At 39.0% G+C, this 25,562-nt stretch overlaps 1 protein-coding gene across 1 annotated transcript in view; it reads right to left on the reverse strand.

Annotated features, from left to right (window-relative positions):
• The window catches only part of LOC133140854 (alpha-catulin-like), a 39,710-nt gene extending 24,278 nt beyond the window's left edge, over nt 1-15,432 (reverse strand). The window contains exon 1 of the mRNA XM_061261121.1: nt 15,117-15,432. Coding sequence (XP_061117105.1) covers nt 15,117-15,212 — 96 coding nt within the window. The 5' untranslated portion in view covers nt 15,213-15,432. The remainder of the gene's footprint in view (nt 1-15,116) is intronic.
• Nucleotides 15,433-25,562: the final 10,130 nt, after the last annotated feature.

The following is a 25,562-nucleotide window of genomic DNA, read 5'->3' on the forward strand; positions in this document are numbered from 1 at the left end:
CCTGACAGAACAGGGCACTTCCTGCTGAAGCAAGCAGATGGGTAAAATATTCACATCAGAGCTATAATCACCTTTTTGAAGGTTTCAGAGCATTTCTAACTGACCCTGGAGGCACTTGTTATTTAGCTTTTGCTGTGAAATTCATAATTATACATGCAAACCAATTACATTACAATCACTTACCAGATGTTCTTATCAAAAGCAGCTTAAAAAAGTCGATTCACATTTATAATCTAAGTGACAAATTAATTAAACAAATGATTAGAATTAAATACCGCTATTCAGCTGTCTCTACACAGCTACAATATATCTATAACATGATCTCTAAAGGAGGACTTGGCTCTGAAGCATTCTTTTTTTATCCCAGTTGAGCTTTAGCAGATGGTTGTACTTCCAGTTTGAGAGGTTGAGTAGGCAAGTGGATACTGAGACTGGTGTATCAGAGGGAGGGGAAATAGAAGAGAAGAGGACCAAGGACTGGAAGCCACCACACTCCCTGTCCTGGTCTCATTGGCAAATAGCTTTCTCCAAATTATTTACATGGAATCAGTTTCATGGAGTTAATAATAAAAAATAGATGCCTGGTATTCAGTAACGCTGTTACAGCAAGCTTTTATTCTTCGATCTGAATTGTTTTTTGACTGTGTTCTGTGGCCCACAGGGTGGGGGTGTCGCCATGGGGGTGGTGGGGGGGAATGGGATTGTACAATATTCTGTATGAAAAATCTCCTGAATAAAAAACATTTGATTGAAAAAACTGCAATAAAGAACAAAAAAAAAAAGTTTACTACTAATTTCTTACACCTGTATATAGGTTTTCTAAATATTAACTTCTCAGTTCAATTCATTCAAATGTACCAACAATTTTTCAATATACAAAGTAGGCAAAACACATTGAAGTAAAAATAAATTTATTTCTGTGCATAACCAAGTTAAGAAGTTAGAGCCACGCTCAAGGATAATCAGACTGCTTAACCCTCCTATTATGTTTGCGGTCAATTTGACCCCATTCAGTATTTGAAAAAAGCAGTTAACCTTTTTTTCATCTTGATATAATATGATTTTTTTTATTTTTCTATTTTGGTGGGATTAAATAGTACATATGCAATAAACATAATACTTTGTTTTCAGAAATCCTGTACCAACTTTTGATGTGTCCCACTGTAATTGAATAAAACATCCAAAATATACAACCAGATATTTATCTCAGATTTCTTCGTGGTGATTCTGGTGGCACTTTCCCATACAGGTGCCAATCTTTCACTTACTGTACCTCAGGCTCTAAAATGAGATTTTCTCAAGAATAAGAATACATATTTATGGATAAAAGGCTAGTCATTTGGGAGACAATAAGAAGGTTATTGCAATAATTTTGCATTTATTTAAACTGTTGGGGTCAATTTGACCCCAAACATAAAAGTTGTCATAAACTCTTAACATAATAATAGGGCTAATACTTTTACCAGGCCATTTTGGTGCATCTGTGCCCAGGAAACATTACTACATAAAAATGATTCCACTCCTGCTTCCCCTGAAGTCTCATTACATACAACGCAGTACAAGTTTAAGACTGGGGTTGTTAGCTCTGAAGTCAGGTGGGAAATGAAATTGAATTACTTCCACAGGAACACACAGAAACGGGCCAGATTGGAAAGAGAGGAGTTTCGAGTGACAGCAGATGGCTCATGGAAGTGTACAAGTTATGACCTATGTATGTTCCTGCCACAGTCAGAGATAAAACTTGCATCTGTCACCACGACCGAGGAAATGACCTAGAGCAAATTACAGTTTAAAAATACCCCAGTCTGAAGTAAATTTAACAGTGACAACAGCCTATTGCGTTAGGCTACATTTTCAGTCATGATTCAGAGGGTAAACAGATGCACAAGGCCCAGAGACAAGCGGCCCTGAACACAGTGACTGTGTCTGGCCATTCATTTCTCATCACTGAGAGAGTCCAGATTGCTCTTTTAGTCTATGGTAGTGTACACACAGTACACTATTGAAACCTACAAGCATTGAATATTTATCACACTACTAGTAATTACTACTACTAGTAAGGTGTCTGTGAAGGTATTACAGGTAAAAAACAAGTTTTAACTATGTCTACTGGTATGCTGTGACCTGTTCCCTTGAGAGCAGAGATCTACCCAGGTGGTTGACATGCATGTCCTGCTATGACACCGCCAATTAAGGTCTGAAACCTGAGCTCGTTGGTCACAGCAGGCATTCTGAATTCCTGGTGACCATGGTGCTTAGAATGTTAATCCTTTTAGGATGGAGAAAGAAATTGAACTTTAGAAGGATTTACAATATGTTTGTGAAACAAGGACAAGAGGACACCATTGCCATTAACACATCTGCTTTATAAAGCTCACAGTAACAGATGGAAGGGAAAACCAAAAACATCAAAATATTCCACTTCATTTCCCACCTGTAAATGATTCCGCAGAAGCTATGTGGTAAAATCCGGTTATAAAGGAGATTTCAGCAGAACTAAGAATCACCATCCTGGCTGAATACATCAAATGCAGAATATACTGGACAGAAAGTGTGGGTTGTACAAAAAACATACATTTTGTTAAGGAATGTACACACATCAGATCAGTGCATTCTATTTACTGAGTGTGAGACACAGTACTGAACGTGTTATTTTTCAAAGCACCTGGCAGAATATTTGTTGTAAGCGGATTTAACTGCGAAATATCTCAAGTGCTTATCCAAAACCTGTATCAAATCTTTCACAATTTTGTCCAGCTGGCAAAAATTAAGGTTGCGGTTCCTGTGAAAAAAATGTGTGCCTCAACACTCTTGACACTTCATTCCGTGAATGATATTGGCAAACCTTGACTTGAAACCAAATTGAAAATGCACGCATTGCCAAATGCAGCACACTTTCTTTCTACATGAAAAAGCATAGCAGTCTAGTCTCAGACGACTGGGAATCAGACGAGGGGTACAGTAGCAAGGTATCCACGAGAATGATCAGTGCTGAGCTGAGACATCCCACAGGGAAGAGTTCCCTTCTGCCTGAAGCAAAGCCCTAATGACCGCCCTCTTTCAGAAACATTTCACACGTGGATTACTGCAGCACATCACTAAACTCCTGGAGTGAAAAAGGCTTTACCGACCCTTCAGCGACTGCATTATACGCAGATAGAGCAGTGCGGAAAAAAAATAATCCCAGCCGAAAACGTAGTTTTCACAATTTTCACAGACTAGTAAAATCCTATTAGGATTTGGAAAGAAAAAATGTAACACATTCTAAGACATTTGAATTAATTAAAAACCTAAGTAGTGCAGTGCTGGTCTTCTAAAGAAGAATCACTCAAATATTGGTTGTTATTGTTGTCCCCAGATCTTGCTATATAACACATCCCTAATCCCAACATCCATTTTTGGGTGGGATTTCCCTTCTAGTTGATTAGTAATAGGAATAAAAAGACCAAAAGAATAGGTAAAGACCATCTTCAACCCTCCTATTATGTTTGGGGTCAAACATACTGCTATGCTAAATCCTGTTACAACTTTCCATACAAATGTGTTGTTTGGAGTTCTTTTGACCCTCTGCAGCTGTATAAAATGTAAGAAAATACACAACCATTTTTTTCTTTGCAAATGATTCTGGTGGCACTTTCTCATACAGGTGCCAAACTTTCGCTTACTGTACCTTAGGCTCTAAAATGAGATTTTTCATATGTATGGATAAAAGGCCAGTCATTATGGAAACAATAATTGTGCATATTTAAACTGTTGGGCACAATTAGACCCCAAACATGAAAGTGGTCCTAAAATCTTAACATAATAGTTGGGTTAAAATCCATAGGTGGCACCTGTAAACATCAATTATGTCCCTAATTCAGCACCATGACTTGAACAATATGGAATGTGATAGAGTGGGGAGTAACCAGTAGCATAACCTTAAGCCCAACCTTAAAAGCCTTATGTTATATTACATCAAACCACTTTATTCTCATTCCCTGTACAGCCTTTATACTGACTGAGATAAAGGGTGACCATGTGATGTTGATGCAATTGAGCGATCAGATACATAGATGGCAGTATTCTGAAAAGTATTCTATTAAAAACACAGGCGCTTGGATTCAATCAACATCTGGCTCACAATTTAAAAAAAAAACTTTCCTCGCAAATGTATGTTCACCAAAATGAATGCATTACAATTTGCTAGTGAAGGGAAACAATAAAACTTACACTTCATGTTAAGGGCAAAGGAAACATCCTGACTGAAACCAAGCTAAAGGCTTGCTTCACTTCCAGATTGAATTGTTGTAATGCCCTCTTGTCAGGATGTGCAAATGCCTCCTTAAAGCCCCTACAGCTCGTTCAAAATGCAGCTGCTTGTATTCTAACTAGAACAAAATGCTTTGAGCACATTACCCAACTGTGAGCATCTCTCCATTGGCTACCCATGAGATTTCACATTTAAGAAGTACTCCTCCTCACATTTAAGGCTTTACATTGACTCACCCCTCCCTATGTTAAGGACCTCCTTCACCCTTACATTCCTCCACAAACTCGCAAAGTGCAGGTCTTCTCATCATTCCGAGAGTGGGTAGATATACTGTAGGCGGAAGAGCCTTTTCCTATCGAGCCCCTCTCCTGTGGAACGATTTCTCTCTCTGCATTTAAGTCTAGGCTCAAATCTTACCTATATAGCTATATATCCTTTAGTTGAGGGACACAGCTTGGGGTTGGCATCAGTCTCGGGTGGACTAAGTGGTCATTGCTGTCACTATATCATGGCATGGACCCTCTGTGTTGAGTGGATCTAGTCATGGTTTGGTGTTGACAGCCTTAGGGTCACCCTCATGTCTGTTCCGGTCCCTAGCCTCTTGTCCCTTAGTTATGCTGCCATGTTATTCTGCCAGGGTTTTCCTTATTACACACTGGCAAGTTTCCCAATCTACCACTTTTACCATCCATTATAATCATTATTTTGTTTCTGCTTTCCTCTCCCTGCTCCGGCCTGGAGCTGCAACTCAAGCAGCACAACCTGATCAAGAGCCAAACCTTCCTGGATAGACATCTATATTTTTAATCTTAATTATTATTTGTATAATACATATAACACTACTGTTAAACTCACTGTTTGCCCAGTGCCGGCCAGAAGCAGATGGGTTCCCCCACTGAGCTTGGTTCTGCTCAAGGTTTCCTCCTGTTAGTCAGGGAGTTTTTCCTTGCCACTGTCACCCTCAGCTTTCTCTGAGGGGGTCTCAGGCCTGGGCTCCTTGGGAAGCTTTGTGACAATCTTGTTGTATAAAAAGCACTATACAAATAAAACGTAGTTGAATCTAATTTTCTACAGAGATGAGGTAGAAAAGGTATTTTGCATATCCATATGATACACATTACCAGTCTTATCAAGATTAGTTTGTATAGGGACTGCTGTGTTGCTCATTTCCTGCTCCATTTAGCAGTGCTCTCCACAGCTCTGTGTTTATTCCCATGTCAATACTATAATCCACTCTGGAATTTTAATGGACAACCTCTGGGTTATGTGTCTACTGGAAAATGGAGACAAAATTGAGCTAATCTCACTCTCCCGCATCATTCAGTTACTCATTCAGGCAATAAGAATGTGCACTGGGACTGGAAGTCTTACCACATCATTCAAAGCGGTCTATTAGCACAAGCAATAACATTTACCTCACTGCCTGCTTCCCAATATTCAGTTGTTAAATGTAATTGCGTGGCAATATGGTGTCGTGGTAAGGAATGCAGCTTAGAGAACACAGCTCGTATATGCTCTTGAGAGTGTAATGCTCTAGTGTAAAGAGAGTGTAAAGTAATTATTATAATTACTTTACACATTGCATGTTGGCATTTGCCAAGCAATCACTAATACAGTTTTATGATATGCCAAGCTCATGTAACAGCATTTCCGATTTTAAATTTTAAATTTGTCAAAATTAATATATTAAATCGTTTTTCAATTATTTTAATAGCTACTTGAAAGGTAAGTGCTGCATTGTGAGCTTGATGTTTAAAGTGAATGATAATTATTATTATTTAATATAATCATATCATATTAATTCATTCACAGGTGTTTCTGATTAGTCATTCAATGGCTTCCTAAGTGTAGTTATATAGTAAGAGAACTTTCAGTATTTTAGGCTTTTTTAGGAGTCTGTTATTGCCGTTTGTTAACCACACTAGTACCAAAGTTATGCCAATGAGCGTCAATGAACAGAGACATAGGCCAAACAAAAGGTGTAGCAAAATAAACTGTCTGGAACATAACTGGGCTCAAAAAATCTACTCTTGACCCCTCTACTCCGAACAACTACCAGGATGTCTCTCTTCTTCCGTTCCTAACTAAAACTCTGGAACGTGCAGTCTGCTCCCAACTGTCAATTTATCTCATCCAGAACAATCTTCACGATCCCAACCAGTCCGGTTTCAAGAGTGGCCCTCCACCGAGACCGCCCTACTTGCGGTCACTGAAGCTAGAACCAAATCCCAGTCCCCTGTCCTCATCTTCCTTGACCTGTCGGCCTCCTTTGATACAGTCAACCATGAGATTCTGCTCTCATCACTGTCTTGGATGACTTCCCACCATCTGAAGCTTAACCTAGGCTTCTCTACATTGTCATCGTCAAGGACTTTGATGTATCCGCCTCCCATATAGCCAAGAATCTTGAGGTGACCCTTGATACCCATCTCACCCTCGCTCCACATATATCCTCCACTGCTGAAACCTGCAGGTTCTTCCTCCATAACATACGCCATATCCATCATCTCCTGATGGAGAAAGCCACCCAGCTCCTAGTCCAGGTGCTCGTCATCCTCCGTCTGGATTACTGCAACTCCCTCCTGGCTGATCTCCCAGCTTGGGCCATCAAGCCCCTCCAGCTGGTCCAGAATGGTGGCGCCAGCCTGACCACCAGTCAGCCCAGGTCGGCTCATGTCACCCCACTTCTCATTGGCCTCCGCTGGCTGCCTATTGCCCCACGCATCTGCTTCAAGATGCCAGTTTTGGCATTCCAGGCGGCTAAGGGGATGGCCTCACTCTCCATCCAAACTTTAATTACTCTGGTTTGCCAGCTCTGGGCGCCTTGTGGTCCCCTCATTACGAGCACTAGGTGGTCGAGCTGCACGTTCACGCCTGTTTCCATTCTGGTTCCTCAGTGGTGGAATGACCTACCACTGTCAGGACAGCAGAATCCCTCCCCACATTTCGACGCAGACTACAAACACACCTTTTCAGACTATACCTTAGTCCTCCCTCCTGATTTTACCACCCGCCTCCCCCCTTCCAATAATGATGACTATTCTTCTTTAACTGCTCTTCATGCATGTTTTGCTATTTATGGATTTGATGTTTTTAACTTGTTGAAGAACCTGTGCATTTGTAAATCACTTTGGATTAAAAGTGTCTGCTAAATGACTAAAATGTAATGTAAATGTAACAAAGCACTTATTGTAAGTAGTGTGTTTTGTCCAATTTGAGACAAACCAAGTGAAATTAGTTACAAAACTGTGCTAATAATGTAACATATTTTACAATATATTAGACAACCAGACTTGCTGATGAGCATTCATTCCTATGCAAGAGAATTAATAGCTCATTCAGATATGGAATAGTGCCTGCCAGAAACTGGCTATACTTAGATGAGAAGAGCAGCCTGGCTCCTCTTTCGTAAATTGTATTTTGCAGGAAATACTATGTAGATTCTAAACAGCATTTTCTTGGACTACGATGATCTTGATTTGATTCGCAAATGCTGCTGTATTGCTGGCTTCTGCAACATTGTGCACTAAATAAACTGAAGGCATAGCGATTGACATATTTAGCAAAGTGAGAGGTCAGTCTGTTCAGTATCATCCAGCATAGTTCCACAACCTTCTCACTGAACTTTGATTCCACTGGGCTGTGGCCTAACACTAAAACCACTGGCTGAACAAAGACATTGTACATTTTACGCAATTTAAAATTGCACAAATTTACATTTTTATCTGTTTAGCAAATGCTTTTATCTAACGTAGACTGCATCTCATGATAAATAATATTACCCAGTAGAGCAGGAAAAGGTTTAACAAGTACACTTCACTCAACAGTTCAAAGGCAGCGGTCTGTGTGATATTCAAAGACATTTCAAAGAATTCTGAAGTTCACTAGGTGTTGATTATTTTATGGAAGCCTGAGGCTACATCCATGTATCAGCAATTTTCAGAAGGTCATCTTTCCTGTGTTGTGCAGAGAAAGTATTTTCTTCATAAATGGCTATCAGATATCATAAGTACTATAAAGGAAATAACATTAGTGAAGAGAACTGCATGGTGCAGACTATAAGGCAGCTGATATCCAACTTGTATACAAATCCCCTGTGCACCAGGGGTTAGACTCCAACACCGTGGTACTTTCTATACTGTGATCCACCCTCTAACTTTGATCTATGCTTTTCCCCTACCTTAATAAAGTGACAAAAATACATGAGGAGGGTGAACTGTCTTCTCTCCTTAAAAGAAAATTATGAGAATAAGCCATGAGCCACATTATATATTAGGCATTTGTATAGTAAAGATATCAGAACAATTTCCGATACAATACTTGTCTGGTAACAGTTCAATACCATTCTTGCAATTGTGGCATGAACGAATACCAGCATGCACAACGAGTCCTAAATAATTAATGCAAGCTACAGTGTGCAGACTGGTCATGTTAAGGTGATGACCTTTGACCTTTTCACTGGAAACCCTCCTGGTGTCTAATCATACTGTAAGAGCCGGAAGATAGAAACCTGACGCTCGCTGTGGAATGCAACAGCAAGATTATAGCCCGTGCAGTCACTTTGGTGTGAGAGTGCTCCTGTCACCCCCTGAAAGGGGCATGCTTTCACTATCACAAAACACTAACAATTTTTTGTTTTCTGTTTATCCATAAAAATAAACATAATAATGATGAATTTACAGCTCATTCATAATAAATGAGCTTTTTCTTCTGTATTGTTTGACTTGATGAGTAGCACCAAAGCATAATAAATTCTGCTAAATAGTGTGCTGAAATTTGGCACCATGACAAGCATTACGTTGGCCAATCTGATTGTCTTGCTGATGTATGGCCAAAAATATATAAAAAGGTGGGTGGAATGGCATGCCATTATCTGTGCACTGCCACCGCACTGTCAGCATTTTTAAAGTCTTTTGGGAGCTCTCCCTCTCTCTCTCACTCACTCACTCACTCACTCCCGTGGGCTTTCTGGTGATAAAGGAGACCTGTGGATAGCACAATAAAGTCAAAATGTTTTTTGGCAACATGTTCTGTGGATTTTCAAATCTATATCATCAGGATGGCTCATCCTTTCTATACCCATCCTATGTATTGAGTCTGTTATATTTGCTGATCCACTACTATACAATGCATTTAACCAGCACATCATCTCACAGAAACCACAGTGGAGAGGACCTGAGAATGTTAGAAACATAAATTCAGCATCTGTCTGAGTAAAGGAAACAAGCATGGCAGGACCTCAACTTCTATGCATTTTAGAACTTCACAGATGACGTGAATGAGGCTAAAATTGCAATTCTTTTCACGGTGTTACCGCAGTTCGGAGAAATAGGAGAACTGAACCACTATTCTTTTTCAATTCCAGGGCCAAATCTGCTAATTATATAACACCTAACGTAACGACTAAGCTGACCACACAAAGAGTCCTTAGGCATTAACTCCCTTGAACGACTGCCTTTTCTCCGCGACCATGCTCACTTACAAAATGCACAACACAACAAAAAACGCCACTTACTCACCCAGCAGCCTCACATACACACACAGACCAATCAGAACGCCCAAAAGAGAAACAATCCCCATGAATCCCACTCTTAAAACTGCATACCCTCATTTACCAACAATGCCAATGATGCAGAGAACCAAATTCCATAAAGGAGCACTGTCACGCTTTTTTCAGTTGAGCTTATTTGGATTAAATGCTTAAATTATGTGTGTAGGCATTTTTTAAATCACCGTCAGTGGAGCAGTTTCCTAAATATGAGGCAAAACTTCTCAAAACAAACTTGAATCTTGGCTTGAATCTCCAGCCAGTGTTTCCCAGAAGGTAACGGGTGCTTAAGCTCCACCCTTGAACACAGAAACTGGTTTATGGAAGGCCACCCATCCAGACAATCAAACACTCCCAGGATAATACAGTAACGTTAGCATACAAATATCAAGGAACCTAACTTGGCTAGCCTGAGAGATATGAAGGACAGCTCTGCAAAAAATATATCATGTTAAGCAAATGTTATCATGAGGGAACTGAAAATATGAGGCCTTCAGTGTGAATGACCAGTAGCATTGTGAGACTTATAAATAAGGCAGTGTTGACAGGGTACATAAAAGACCTCTTTATGTTTCCTCTGCCCTGTTGGGAGAACAATGTAACATTTCTCTGACTGCTCTCTTCTATAACCCTGTGGAGGTTTTCATCACAATAACCATTGTCCTTGTTTTCTGAGCCTTCTGATTGGTCAAAGAAAGTTTGAGTTAACTCTAAAAAGGGAAAACTAAAAACCAATCTGTCAGCAGTATATGAGTCAGTTGTTAAAAGACTTTTCTATGTTGTTACTATCTGAGCCAAATCAAAAATTTACTGTGGCCCCGTGTCTGAGTCACCAAGACCATAATGCATCACCTCATAGCTTAAAAGATCTCAGGACCTCTGCAATATTGAGAAGGGTTACATTGGCTTTGTACCAGGAAAGTTGCAGGTACAAAATGTTCTGGCTGCAGGCAGCAAAGAGTGTCCAGAAGTCCAATCAAAAAGTGATATGGTTCATGCTCGTTTTGTCCTCCAAAGTTAAACACAACCACAACCTTGTCTTTAACCCCAACCCTAATTGAAATGGTAGGGACTGCATTGGTTTGATTAAATAAACTTCATATCGCCGAGGCTCCTTCCACCCACATCATTCTGGGAAAGTCATTGATGGAAGAGCAATATGGGACAACTGCTTCAGCGCCCTTAAACTTGCAGCTGCTATTATGACATTTTATCACATTATTTTTCCAAAAGATGGGCTTGATAACTCTGCCCCACTGGTGTCAGCTGCCAGCATTGATAGCAATAAGCAATAGAGGTCCCCGGCCACTCCGGATATGAGAAATGCAACATTAAATTATAGAATATGTTGTTTTATTATGAAGCTCGCGTTTCATACAGCTGGCATATCACACTGCATTGCAAATGATTGCTGTTTTGCCCTCAAGTCCATCTTCCAAACATAAAATTAATCTTGAGCATCCACTTATTCAAGACAGAAACAGATAGAACAGTATTAATAACTGACATGATCCTAGAGGTAGGCCAGCGTAGCACTCTCCATCATATGTATACCAATTCTAACTCTGGATGTAGCCTATCACTTGCTAGCTAGCAAAACAATGTCAGCCAACTACCAAACTTAAGCAAACTTTAGCTAGGTATATTTAGCTTGTTTTGTACTCATTTCTGATTTGGTATTGGTGGTAATTAGCTAGTGATGAACAGTTATTTATCATCAGATTGATAGACTACCAGCCCATCTGCCATAAGACAGGCCTTGCATAATAGACTAGAGGCTATACTGTACATATCATTCATTCACTCATTCATTATCCTAACCCGCTTATCCTGAACAGGGTCGCAGGGGGGCTGGAGCCTATCCCAGCATACATTGGGCAAAAGGCAGGAATACACCCTGGACAGGTCGCCAGTCCATCGCAGGGCACACACCATTCACTCACACACTCATACCTACGGGGAATTTAGACTCTCCAATCAGCCTAACCTGCATGTCTTTGGACTGTGGGAGGAAACCGGAGTACCCGGAGGAAACCCACGCAGACACGGGGAGAACATGCAAACGCCGCACAGAGAGGCCCCGGCCGACGGGGATTCGAACCCAGGACCGCCTTGCTGTGAGGCAGCAGTGCTACCCACTGCACCATCCGTGCCGCCTCTACTGTACATATGAGCAGATTAATTTTCTAGAATTTATTCACAATAATAAAAATATGAAATATCCTTTTAAGGCAACCTGTAATTATATGAGCAATTCCATTAATGCACCTGACTCAGATCTGGCAGTGTTTCAACTATTTAAGTATATAATTTACACTGCAACAGCAAATGAATGCAGTTGCAAATAATAGGTCTCGTTTGACAAGCAGATGGTGAAAACACAATTTAATAAAGAAGCATTAGCTTATTACTTCTGTTTTTATGGTACTTTAGAGCTTGTAAAAACTATAATATGCAAGACCTATGCACAGCACAGATTTTTGTCACACTATTTAGCCTTGCATAGCATATGCACTTATCTGGAAAGAGCTTACATTTGTCACATTTCCCCCTTTATAGTGAGACAGTCACTGAGGCACTACAGCCCATGTGCCTAGCTCAGCAATGTCCCATCTGTTCTCCACCAGCCGCACACTGGTTGGAAATGCAGTAACTTCCCCACTGTAGCATGTATAAATGTCCTCACAATCATGTTTAATGCGGCTTCATTGTCAGAAATGTCCCGACCATAAAAATGTCATACCATGGTCAGGCACACCTATTCCAGCCACTTTTCCGTCTAAAAACGGAATCCTTTTTCTCATCAGAATAAAAGATTGGCTTGCCAATAACACATTGAAAAAATAAATTTAGAATCAAATGTCCCAACATGCTTTTTCACTGTAGCAATTATGCTGTAATTGGGCTGCAAGTATATGTAATTTGACATATTGTTATTATGTCTGAGTGAGGATGTGAACTATTTTACAAAAAGATGTTTGGTTGACATTAAATGAACTCAAAATGAAATAAAATTGTATCATACAGTAAACTCACATCCCATACTGTACACCCCATAACAAACACAAGAAGAGAACATCAAATTTAAAGTCAAGATGAAAGACACTATGCTCTGTCTAAGAAGATGCAAGGCTGCTGGGATGGAGATGATTGCAGATAGGGGTTTCACAGCCTCCTAATTATAACACAGAGGGCACAGTGGAACAGCAGTGGTGTGAGAAAACCAAACTGTATGCCTTCTATGGGTGGAGGACAAGGGTGAGGTCACTTCAATGTCACAGAACTTCAACCACTCTCCAGCTGGCTAGAGCCAAATGAGTTTATTTTTCTATTGATCGTAATTTTGCATCACCAATTTACAGTACAAGTCAGACAAGGCTTAAAACAACAACAACATAATAATAATAGTAATAATAATAATATTTTGCCTATTGAAGATCAGGATTTCACTTTAACCTGCAGCACAATTTCATCTGTAAAAACTCAGGGCACAGAACAGTCATTCTTGTCTGTGAGCACTGGTTTCCAGCAACATGCAGACCTTTAAATTACAGACTGAGTAAAGACCTTGGATCTAGACATTTACAGTAGACAGCCCACGTAAACAATGGCTCCTGTTCAAAAGGAAGACCGGGAACCCGTCACCCCAAACGCCCTCCATGGCTGGCTTCACACACTGCTGATGAGGGAGGCTGTGAGACGCAGAGACACACCGAGATTAGCCGTCAGCCTGTGGGTGCAGGACGTGGGGCTGGTCCAGTTACCCAACACTCACAATCAATGCCTACTCTCAGACTTGTTCTAGGAAACAACTAGAGCCTGCAGACTGGAACTATGACTGCAGACTTTATGTGAGGTAATATTTCAGATGATCCCAGATCAATGTCTCTTGAGCTTTTAACCTTTCCCCCAGTGACAATCTCCGCAACACTACTTCTATCACCAGAGGTGGTAGAACAAAAAGACATTCAGCGCTGTGTGTTACACTTAAATCTCCCTCACAGCCACTTTTGAATCTAAACGTTTCATGTTCCACATATCGCATTAAATTCATATAATGTTATGTAATGTCATACAGCCTTTCACAAAGGCCATGTTAAAAAGCAGAACATACCAGTACTGGAGGATATACAGTGTCACATTCTTTTATTACCAAATAGAACCTCCTGGACACAGAGGGCAGAAGGAGCAGATAAACAGTTGCTATATAACTGTCACAGATACCACTAAAAAGTGATAGATTTTCCAAAAATAATGAATGCTCTGGCAGTGTTCCAAATGTAGTCTACAATACTGTATCAAAGAAAACCATATACATTCACTGGCAATTCACTAGTGGTTCTGTGCCATCAGGTGAAAATAGGGGTTTTCTCTCCAGTTTGTAATCACCTAATATCATATCACTACAATCCTCTACCAAGCAAGGATTCACAGTATTTACAGTCAGTAGAAAGACAAGCTGAATAATGGACACGTAGAATATACAAAATATAATGTTCAGTTAAAATATTCCATTCTGATAAACAGTAATTATATAACGTTAATGTTGTATATGCTAGTCTATGCTAGCCTAGTAATTATTATTATGAAAAACATACAGCTACTGTAAAAAGGTAGGCGACTATAGGTAATGTTAAAAGTAAAATTAAAAAAGTAAAAAATTCCCGTAATCCACGTTTAAAATAATTAGTGCACTAAATGTTTAATTCCAGAAAACGGCATTTAAAAAAGCGTTAAACGCGAAACGCGGAAAAAAAGTTTTAACAACCCCTTAGCAGGGACTGTAACACGCACTACAGTGATGCTACTAATCTCAGGAGTGCTGTTGCTACTGCAACTGTATCCAGCCGCATTTGAATGTCGACTAAATGTGGGTGAATAAGCAGCGGTTTGAATAAATCCTTACATTGTACAGTATCACTTCGACTGTTTTTAGCGGATGTAGAATGAGAATTGCACATAATACTTAGTTTTCGGAGGCGATAGTATACCGAAAACTATTGCCATGTATAGCTTTCATAGTTGACTGTCATCTTCATCTATATATAAAGACCTAAGCTATACAGTACATTAGTTGTCAGTAGCCTATACCGTCGCCTCCGAAAACAACGGTTCTAATTCCCCATCAACTACATGTAAAAAGTGATACAGTGTAACTTTAATCAAATTAAAGCAAATTGAAATGTGGTTGGATACAGATGCAGTAGCAACACCACAGCGAGAATTCGCAGTGAAACTCCGCTCAACACACATACAGTAACTCTACACAGTGAAAAAAGGGTACGAAGTAATGCAAAGGACAGCCGAACAATTTACCTGGGAGACCAGGGGGATGAGTGTCTGCTCCACCGAACGAGTTTTGATCTCGAGACCGGAATCGAAGCTGCTATTGCTGCAAGGAGATGAAGCCATTCCCGCCGGTTTTTTTTTCTTTTCTTTTTTTTTTTACCTGGTGCAACACAGAGTGTTAATGTTTTTTGTGAGCGAGAGAGGCTCAAATAAAAAGCATTAAAAGCTCAGGAAAATATGTTTGTTTTTGCACTTTCTGTAATCCACTCGTGTCCTCCTGTGTTCTTATTGAACGTTTTCCCGTAACTCCAATCAGTTTACCAGACCACTGCAAGCTAAACGAATCGGCTGCACTGTCGACTGCAGTAGTGAGAGAGACTACTGCCCGAAATCTACCGAGCTGTGAATGACATTACCCTGACTGGAACACACACGCACGCACGCACGCACGCACGCACGCACGCACACACACACACACACACACACACACACACAAACTATTCCCCCTCATCCTCAATATGTTATGTGTTCGCATATAGGACATGAGTGGCAGGCTCAACATTTTACACTCACGGTTTGATAGATTCTGACATGTGTATTCCTCTTCACAACATTTCCAAATGTAATTGCAAGCACAATCCGCAATAACTGTATTTATTAAGCAGAGATTATTATCCATATAAATCCCTTAATACTCCAGACTTTCTGTTGGCAAACTTGAATCACCAACCTACTCTTCTTCTCTTGTTAACTCTTCAGATACATGTGTGTATGTGCGATAGCCAATCAACATAAAAAGATACAGTATTAAATTAAACAATGCCCTATAACCTTTATATATGCCTCTTTAATCTTTTTTTTTGTGTGGAATAAACAAAAGAGCCTGAAAAAAGATGATGGGTAGGCTAGCTGGTGGTGCAGGCACAATTACCCTCGATGCCTTTTCCCTTAGCTCAACTTGAGCACAAGGCAGCATCTCTGTTAAACATCTGCTCCCCATTTTGTGTGACCTGCAGGGTGTTTTTTTTTTCTGTCTCTCAATCACAAGGTTTTTCAAACCCTGCTCCTGGGGTACCTCTGTAATGAACAATATGCCACATGTTGTTTATTCCTGCTGAGCTCAACAGCTTTGACTGAGCTATTGATTGAGAACTCTATTCGATTTTCCACTAGTGATCTGCTTTAAGCCTTGATGGAAAGAAAGGTATATTACAGTAATCATTTCTTTGAGTTCTGAAACATAATTTTGTTATGAAGCTTTTGTTTATATGTTACGTTAATAAACACATTAGGAACGTGTATTGTATTAAAACTTGATCACAACCAGCTACATAATTATCGATTTGTTCAACAGATGATGATTCCAGGGGCTGCTGGTTGGCTCATTCTGGGTGGCTAAGGCACTGTTCTTTAGTACATGGAGGGTTCCCCGTCTGGTATCGAATCCAAGCCCTGCCTGCAGCCACTGAGGACAATGCACAGTTGGATCGAGCATCATGCAGGGATGGAAGGGCTTCGGTCAATCTGTACTGCAGCATCTCTTCGGTAACTTAATAGCCCCTGCTGTTCGATGAGATGAACACAAGTTCACCTGTTGAGCTGAAAATAAGGTGGCTTCTGATTCCTGTCGGTGTGAGCCTGACTTGCAGACTGTGGTGTGGTAAGAACCAGTGGCTATTTCATGCACTGTACTTTGAATGAAAGCACATGCTCACAAATCGAGTGCTAGAGCATCTGTAACTGCTTCTCAGTGTGATTGAGAAAGCGCTGAGTACTTCAGCCCTCCCCAAAAAAAAATTAAAATTTAAAATTAAAATTAAAATAAAACACTTAGCACTTAGTACCACTGAAAACAGTAGGGCTGTGTGATCATTACCCTAACAGATCCAATCATATTTTGTTTTCTGCTGGACTTGTCTGTATGGTATATCACATTTGCAATGTCACAATAACATACTGAGGGGTTGGTGGCCTGCGTAACTCCTGTAATTTGCTCATTCAATAATACCATTCATAAATAAAACTTTTCACTGATTTAAGTGAACTGCTCTTTAACTCATTGTGTGGTGATGATTTTCATGTGATCATGAGAAGAGTGTTTCCATTGCTGCTATGCCTTTAACTGGGCCAGCTATTATATGGCATGATGATTGCTTAGAGTGGATAGGACCTGGTCTGCTGATCATACTGCATTGAACTCTTTACTCCTTCCACCTAATCCAAACCACTATCATTTGAACACTGCTGTTGCTTCTTCTAACTCATCACTGAGTTCAATGATTATTGAGTTATTGTACACAATCTCCTCCCCGCAATAGAATATTCATGCAATGTTTCTTTACCGTGGAACTCAAATACATGCAGATAGCATATGAGTGAGGCCCCTCTTATAAATGAAAGCAGTGACTGAGATGGATGCACTTAGTGTTGAGCCATTTGGGAATAAGCCAGGTTCAAACTGATGACCCAACCAATGGCTAATGAATGATGGTGCATGGAAAATGCATGCAAAAAGCTATTTTTTAAAATCTTTTATGGCCTTAAGTGTTGACATTAATAGATCATATATGATATACATGTGAGTATAAATGTCTAATTCTGTATTAAATGCTCTTTGAACACCTATCCAAATTAATTCTATGGTCTCACATGAAGTGCATTAAGAAAAAGATCCAAAAATCGAAAACAATTTCACACAAAAATGATTAAATATAAGACTTAAGTCTTTTGTATAAATCATAAAACATCCTACTGTATTATAGACAATGTGAAGAACTAGCTGAACATTCAACCATTCTGCTCACTATTAATATAATAAGAGGTAATCTGGACCATTGTACTAATGGGTCTTTAGGCCTCATGTTGTAGAGTTATTGTTTAAGTAGTGCCTGTATTTATATTAGACACAATTAATAATGTTGTTAGAATTTTACAACATGAAATTCAAGCAGATAAATTACTCAGGACTAGGAGGACTAGAATAAAATCAGAAAAGGTAGAAATAACTGCAATACATAAAAACGAATACTTATTGAGATTTTTTCAGGGGTGAACCCAGAAACCAAACCATCCTTTTAAGTCATGCACTTTTTCATTTTTACTTTAATTTTTTGTTTATTTTTGCCAGTCCCTGCAGGGCTGGCCAATAATCAGTTTTGTTTAATATACCGTATATTTAGCATACCATATATATTTTTTCGATGGAACAGTTCAAATGAATAGGGAGAAACAACAGCTACTTTTCTGTGCAATAATTAACATGGACTTGTTGAAACGTTTCTCTATTTTTTGTACAATTGAAAGTCCTCATGTACATGGATTGTATTCCAGCATTCACTGGGGATACTGTTCCACCTACTGGACAAGATAGTTTACAGCAGGAAGCTTAAAACGGATTTGAACTTGATGTCAGCGAGGCCAAATGTAATTGAAAAGATTTATTACCTGATATGAGGCTTTTATGAAACAGACTTCCTAGTGTTAATCCTCATTATCATTAAATAGCATTTAACTCTGGTATTAGTTCACCATATCTCTGAATAGCCATATTACTCATAAGGAAAACTGGACCTGGCATGTTAGTTGCAGTGTGAAAAAGGCAGCGTCCACAGGAGTATGTGGACAGGCACATCTATTTCTGCTGGGAAGTGGGCAGGAATGTGTGCCTTATTTAGCCGTCATTACTCTTAGCTTTTGGGTTTGCTGCCAAGCCATGGGAAATTATAGTCAAGCCAGATAACAGGGATGTCTAGAAACATAGGCATGGCACTGCTGTCTGCTTCTCCATAGCAAACTCCATTCTAGTTCCCAATGAGGAATAAGTGAGACGCAATATTTTGATCGAACCGTCACTAAAGTGTAGCACATACCCTTTATGGCCAAATGTGGTCAAATTTTATATTGGCTCATAGGTAGTATGTTTTTGGAAAGCATGTGATTCATACAGACTGTGCAACATTTACCTATATGTTTGACTTTGTAGATATATGTGAATAATGCCATAATATATCCGGTATCCATTATATTTGATATCGGATATATTCTGTGCTTTTATTCTGTACACTTTGCACTGTAATATTTTCATGGCACTGCAGACACCCAGCTAGTTAATGACACGTGTCTACACATTTTCTTGGCTTCACTCATTCTGAAAAAGTGGCAAAAGTCACAACTCAAGGACATCTGAACCTGTGACTTGCTGTTGCAAGTCAGCTGACAAATAGATTCAAATCAGTCTTATTGCATGTTATCTTCCTCAAGCTTGCAATGTTGAAGAAAATTAATGGGAAAAAGTGTGTACATGTGCCTATGTGTGCATGTGTGTGTGTGCAATGCAGTATGTCTCACCAAACTGCAATTCTTTGCTGCTATGTATCAAAAAGATCTGGAGTATACCTCATATCCACCGAGCCTGCTAGACACGATAGTCCATACATAATATATAGATAGCTGCAATTAATCTTTCGAGCACAAACAAACTACAGTAGCATTGAGTATAACAAATTCATATATAAGGAAACTGGTGTACCTCAAATGTTATTCTGTGATCTTAATAATAGTTGCAATAATATTTTATTCCTGCAGGTGGTACTGTGTGCCAGTTAACGAGACTGCTGTCTGAATCCAATGCGCCAAACACATTCTGCTCATAAGGGTCAGAACATACTGTAATGTAGCCTACAGCAATTTGCTTAGAATTTCACATGTGCATTTAAGTGCTCTCCATTGATTTTGCTGGATTCTCTTGAATTTTGTAAAGCTGCATATTTTATTAAGTTTACTGCACACAAGGATTCAAAATAATCTTTTTCTTACTCAAAGCACACCAAGCTCACTGGGTGAACACCTGGATGCCATGATGACAAACCATGTTGGATCCTTTGAGCTGCTTAAATAATGCATATTTTTTTAAAAAGAAAAGAAAAAGATTGATGGTCTTTTGTATAAAATGAAGAAGTAAGAAACTGCAATGCAGGAGAAATACTGTTGTGGCAATGTTTATATTGGTGGATCTGTTGTTTGCTAATGGCTAGCTAAATTTAACTGAATGGTGGAAACAGAGAAAAGCACAGTTCCCAGCTGCCCAACACTATAAAAGAGAACCCATAGTCTTACTCCAAAGGCCTGTATGTGGGCTACTGTAGGAAATTCAATGCAGTGTCCTCAAGCAACCTCTAAGCCTTCCTTCATTTAGTCATTCTTCTCTTTAAATTACATTGGCAAAGCACTTACGCCTGCCCATTAAAACAGAATAGACCCTGCTTTTATTTGTAGGCCGACTCTAAAAGCCTGGTTTACTAGCACATGCAAAACCGACGATTGGTCATCCTATTTGTTTTGCACCACTCGTTGGTTGTGTTATTAGCTTTGCATTAGTTAAAAGGTTTTGCATGTGCTAAACTTCCCTTGGTGAGGGCCTATTCTATATCAAGGAAAAATAAATGTGTTTAAGTGAATTAAACACAATTGTATACATTAATTTGATTGGCTGTAGAATATGCTATTAATAGTGACCATTAGTGACCAATAATGACCATTAGCTTTCTGAGTCTGAATCAGGAAAAAACCTCTTCAGTAATTAAGGTAATTACTGAAATGTACTGCTTGACTTGCAGCAATTGCGGCTAACTCACTAAGTGGCTACTACATATCTGAGCCATCCATTCGACCTAAGTCTGACATGCCATATTGGGGATGCTGGGTGGGAAATTGGATCATAGTGAGGTGGTGTTCGTACATGTCAATGTTTGTGAAACTCCACATCAAGTGTGGAGTCACATGACCCTTCCCCTGAAAACTCGCAAGTGTCTGTGCAACACTGCTCCACTTACTGGTCCATTAGTCTGGATGTGCAATACTACTCTACACCATCCAGCACAGTATGTTTTTAATGTAGTATTAGTACAGACCACTGGTGATTCAACACCGCGGGTGAGTCTTTGCTTAGTGGTACACGCTGTTCCTCAATATAATTGGTTGCAGTGTTTTATTAATACTGCCATTGATACAGCTTCATGTAATGGGGAACACTAATTTAGTGATTTATTGCCCCGGATATTCAGTAACAGTAATTTTGTGGTGTGTCACTGATCTAAAGTAATGAGCTATACTCTTCTGGAGATGTGACACTACGCTGTGAGTGCTGATGTTGGTGGTGTAACACTGCTCCATGCTATCAATTAATATAAATTAATTCATGTCAATTATTTATGGGACATTTGACTTGTTTTTGTGGAATGTAAACACTTTATTGTTTCGTTTATAGGTAATTTGACTTTGAGTTAATTTGTATATGAGCATGATAGACCCATATGTTAGGTACTTTAGGAAAAATATTCTAGGTGTATAGTACTATTTACAGTTGATGCAATGCTGAAGCAGCGTGCAGACTGGCATCCCAGTCAATGTATCGCTTTTGTGGGCAAGAACTTACTTGTATAATATGCCCCTCTGAGAGGGTAATCCTTGTTAAAATTGAAAAGTATTTTCTTTAGAAAGCCCATACATACAGGTACAGTTTTACTGCTTGTGTACCTATTCTTCAGGGTAATTGAATAAATAAGAAAAACCCATGACAAAAGGCAATCTATCCTTTGTATTCAATGAAGCTAGATACGGACTTGTTTCTGTTACAGAGTTATTATTCCTTCATGCACATTGCAAGTCTAGAGTTAAAGAATTGTTGGCAAAATGGCTACATTTGGTTCACCGCCAAAGATATAGATGTGATACAGGCGATTAATAAATACAGTTGAGACAAACAATATTTGGATTTATTTTTACCTCAACACATTTATCTACATTTATCTGACTTTTTGCTGGGTGTCTGGGTGTTTAGGTTCTTTTTTAAGAACAGTGCCACCCTCTTATAAAAAATAGCACCCACCCCAGAAGGTTTGACAAGCAACATATTTGAAGATGCGTGCGTTCAAATTAATGGAATAATGGAACGAGCACATTTCTGTTAGAAATAAATTTCAGGTGATTTTTTATTAAATATCAGTGAACAACACTGGGTTGTTTTAGCAGTTCTAAGAAAATACAATAGTTATACTGGACAATGAAACAATCAGAAAATGTTTTTAGGGATGATAATTTCTAATGGACAAACCACAATGCCTCACTCCATTATAACGTAGGCTAAATGTTTCAGTCATATGGCAGCACAATTCACTCAACTGAAACAGAATATTATGAGGTCCTAAGTTCTTAATTATATTACAATCACTTAGAAGATTCTTGTATCCTGAGTGACTTTTCATCTCGCATCTGATATTATTATGCAATTCTCTCTATTTGATTATCTTTCTTGGATTTCCTTTAGGGGCAACATAATTAAATGCTGAGGAGTATAAAGACAATGTTGTATTGTGGTATTTATTTTTGTTTATAATACTAATTGTGTGTTCGTTCTGTTTACTTTATACTTTTTGATGGGACCATCCCTTCTTTGTGATATCATGCTTAATGATAACAGAGCCAGTTAAATGATGTCTGTCCAGTGTTAAAAGATGTTCTGGTGTTTTAAAAATTCTGGAAGTTTTGATATGCACATTCTAGCTTTGCAAGTTTTGCATTTGTTTTCTGTCTCCTGTTTCCAGGACTTTTCCCCTATCTTTGAGAAATATTGAGTTCAAAGACAGGGAAATGTACAATTTATTTTGGTTCATTTCAAGGCTGTCCTAAAATTCAGCAGGTGACCTTATTGTCAGAGGGAACCTTTCGCTCCGATGATGAAGAACTGTGGATTACAAACTGAAACGCCTGTAATGTGCTTGTACATTAACATGAAAATAATAAAATAAACAATGTGACATCGCTACTATGCATTCTATTAACATTTCATGTTTTGACTGAACTGAAAATCTTTATTTGAAACACAGTGCGTCATTATTACATTGAGAGTTTCAACAAGATTTTAACAGGGCTGATTCCAGCCAGTGGATTATCATCACTAGATCTGGGTTATTCTAAAGGATGTGCATCTAAATGGGCTATGCTGTATTGGGTTCCATTCAAGAGAAAAACATATCTAAAGCACATGTATGTACATATTTGATATCTAAGGCAAAACTGTAAATGTATATCTCTCTTTCCCTTGAAGAATCATGAAAAAAACATTAGGATTAGTAGTACAACATCATCATTTAAAGAGTCTGAATGAGATGTTTTTCATAGTTAAAGGCCCACTCAGTAATTTTCTCAGAACTTTTGGTTGCTTTCTGACAGAAATCACATGGATGTCAACTAAGTACCTTGTGAATCATGGTACTTATAGTATTTAACATCTTGCGCTGGTGTCTTGGTAACCTGGACAACACAATTGTTCAGCCCACTGAACTCTACGATACTGAACCTCTGTAATTGTTGCAGTTCACTTCAGGCTACTGTGGCAGTGTCAAGTACATCTAAAATAGGGTGTCTCGGTGGCGCAGCCTGTAGAGCACTGACCGCATGCTCATTGTGAGCCGCGACGTCGGCGGTTTGAATCCGACCACCTGACATTTGTCGCATGTCTCTCCCTCTCTCGCTCCCATTCTTCCTGTCTCTCTATACTATACTGTCCAATAAAGCTGAAAAAAATAGTTGGGCATGGTTTATTTGGCAAATCGTTAGTGAACTATACTTTAGATATGTTGCCTGACTGAGTGATGAGTCTGTTTCCACGGAGATGAGCTGGGCAAGGACTCCAAAACATCCGTTATATAAAACAATGTAGGAGATTGAAATATGTCTTCTGGAAGTATCTTCTTTGGAAGAAGTAGTGTCTTTTAATTTTAAATACTTATTTTTCCTTTTGAAGTGTTTTTTTTTAATGAGGATCTTTACTGTTGTATTTTAATTAATAATTATGTACAATTGTAACATAGCTTCATTTTTCTGCTTGTTCTGCTTGTCAGGATGTGTGTGTGCAATGTGTGTGTGCATGCGTGTATGTATGCGTGTGAGTGTGTGAGTGTGTGTGTCTGTCTGTTAAGAATTTCAGGACAAACATAGATTGCAATTCCTCAGTTTAATCATTGAAGTTAACTGAAATGTCATGACCCTGGTAATATCTTGTAAACTGAAGGTATTTGCTGCAAAAGATGTGTTGATTTTGAGGGAGGGAGGGAGTAACAACACAGTTGGTATAATACAATTCACAATGAGTTTGATGTCAGCTTAGACAGTCAGAAAGCCATAGTACATTTTTTAGACCACTGCCCCCAAAACAATAACTCTGACCCCTAATGGCATTTAGATCACGCTCAAAGACAAAGAACAATAGTCCTTTGGGAAAGAAAAAGACAAAGCTGAAAAAGATAGAAATCAAGTTTAGTTAGCTACTTGGCATTGTATATATTCAGCATAGTACCTGAATAAATATATGTAAACTACTTTGTTGCTTTCAGATTTTAAAAAAATCAGCACTGCGCTGTATGTTCAGTTTTTGCCTTTTTGTGGTATGACAAATATTTGTTCACACAATTCCACACAAATGAGCTCCCCATTTGGTTTAAGGGCAGGAGAACAGCCCAGTCTTAAAGGCATATTAAGCCACACAAGCAAACCCACAAAGCCCTGCTAAGAAGAGTTAAGTGGGTTATAACTCAAGCTTGTAATGAGCTCTGAAAACTTCCGAATTTGGAAAAGGATCTAATATGTTGTCCTGGCAGATTTTTCTCTGGATATGCGGGTCAGGCAACACAAAAGCTAAATAAATTACAAAACAAATAAATGGAAGGAACATAATGACATAAGGCATCTCTCCAACGTCTAAATGTCTCCCCTGCAGTCTCAGAGAGTGGAAGAGCTGCAGTAGGGATTAAATGGCAAACTAAACATAGAGTGAAACATAACATTTAAAATTATTCCTAATTGTGCTGTTCCATGGGTCCTTGGGCAATTAATATTCTGTAGTGCCACCCACACATCTCCACAGCTTGGCTGAGGAGAATGTTCTATTGTCTGGAGGATATCATAAGAAAAATAATGGAAAATACACATTTGAAGTATTTTGCTAATGATGATAAAATTTGTACAGCTGAGACGTTTTTGGCAGGTGCATCACAGAAAATATCCTTTGAATTAATAAACACTTCCCACTTGCAGCTTCGAGTCACCCAGTCATCTGTCACATAGACTGCCTTCAGAGCATAATGTGATTTTGTCTCAAGTAATGTTATGTGATGCAATGAAATGGTACATTAATGGATCAAAAAATTCCATTGTGTTACTAGAAGAGCTCATTTGTGCATTCAACGTTCAGAAAAGATTTGCGGGACACCAAGCCTCTTATTAGCATTTCCTTGTCAGAAATAATAGTCAGAAAAACAGTACATTACAACATCAGTATAGTAAACAAGTCAATTATTAAAAAGAAATATGGTACAGAATGTTGTTTGTGTGAATTTGTATATGCATCATCATATGGTCTAGTATAGCATCATTGGTGGAGTCAATTAGTTAAAAGACTCACTGAGCACTTTATTA

This window comes from Conger conger, chromosome 1 (genome assembly GCF_963514075.1).
Source record: "Conger conger chromosome 1, fConCon1.1, whole genome shotgun sequence".
In the NCBI taxonomy this organism is placed as follows: Eukaryota; Metazoa; Chordata; class Actinopteri; order Anguilliformes; family Congridae; genus Conger; species Conger conger.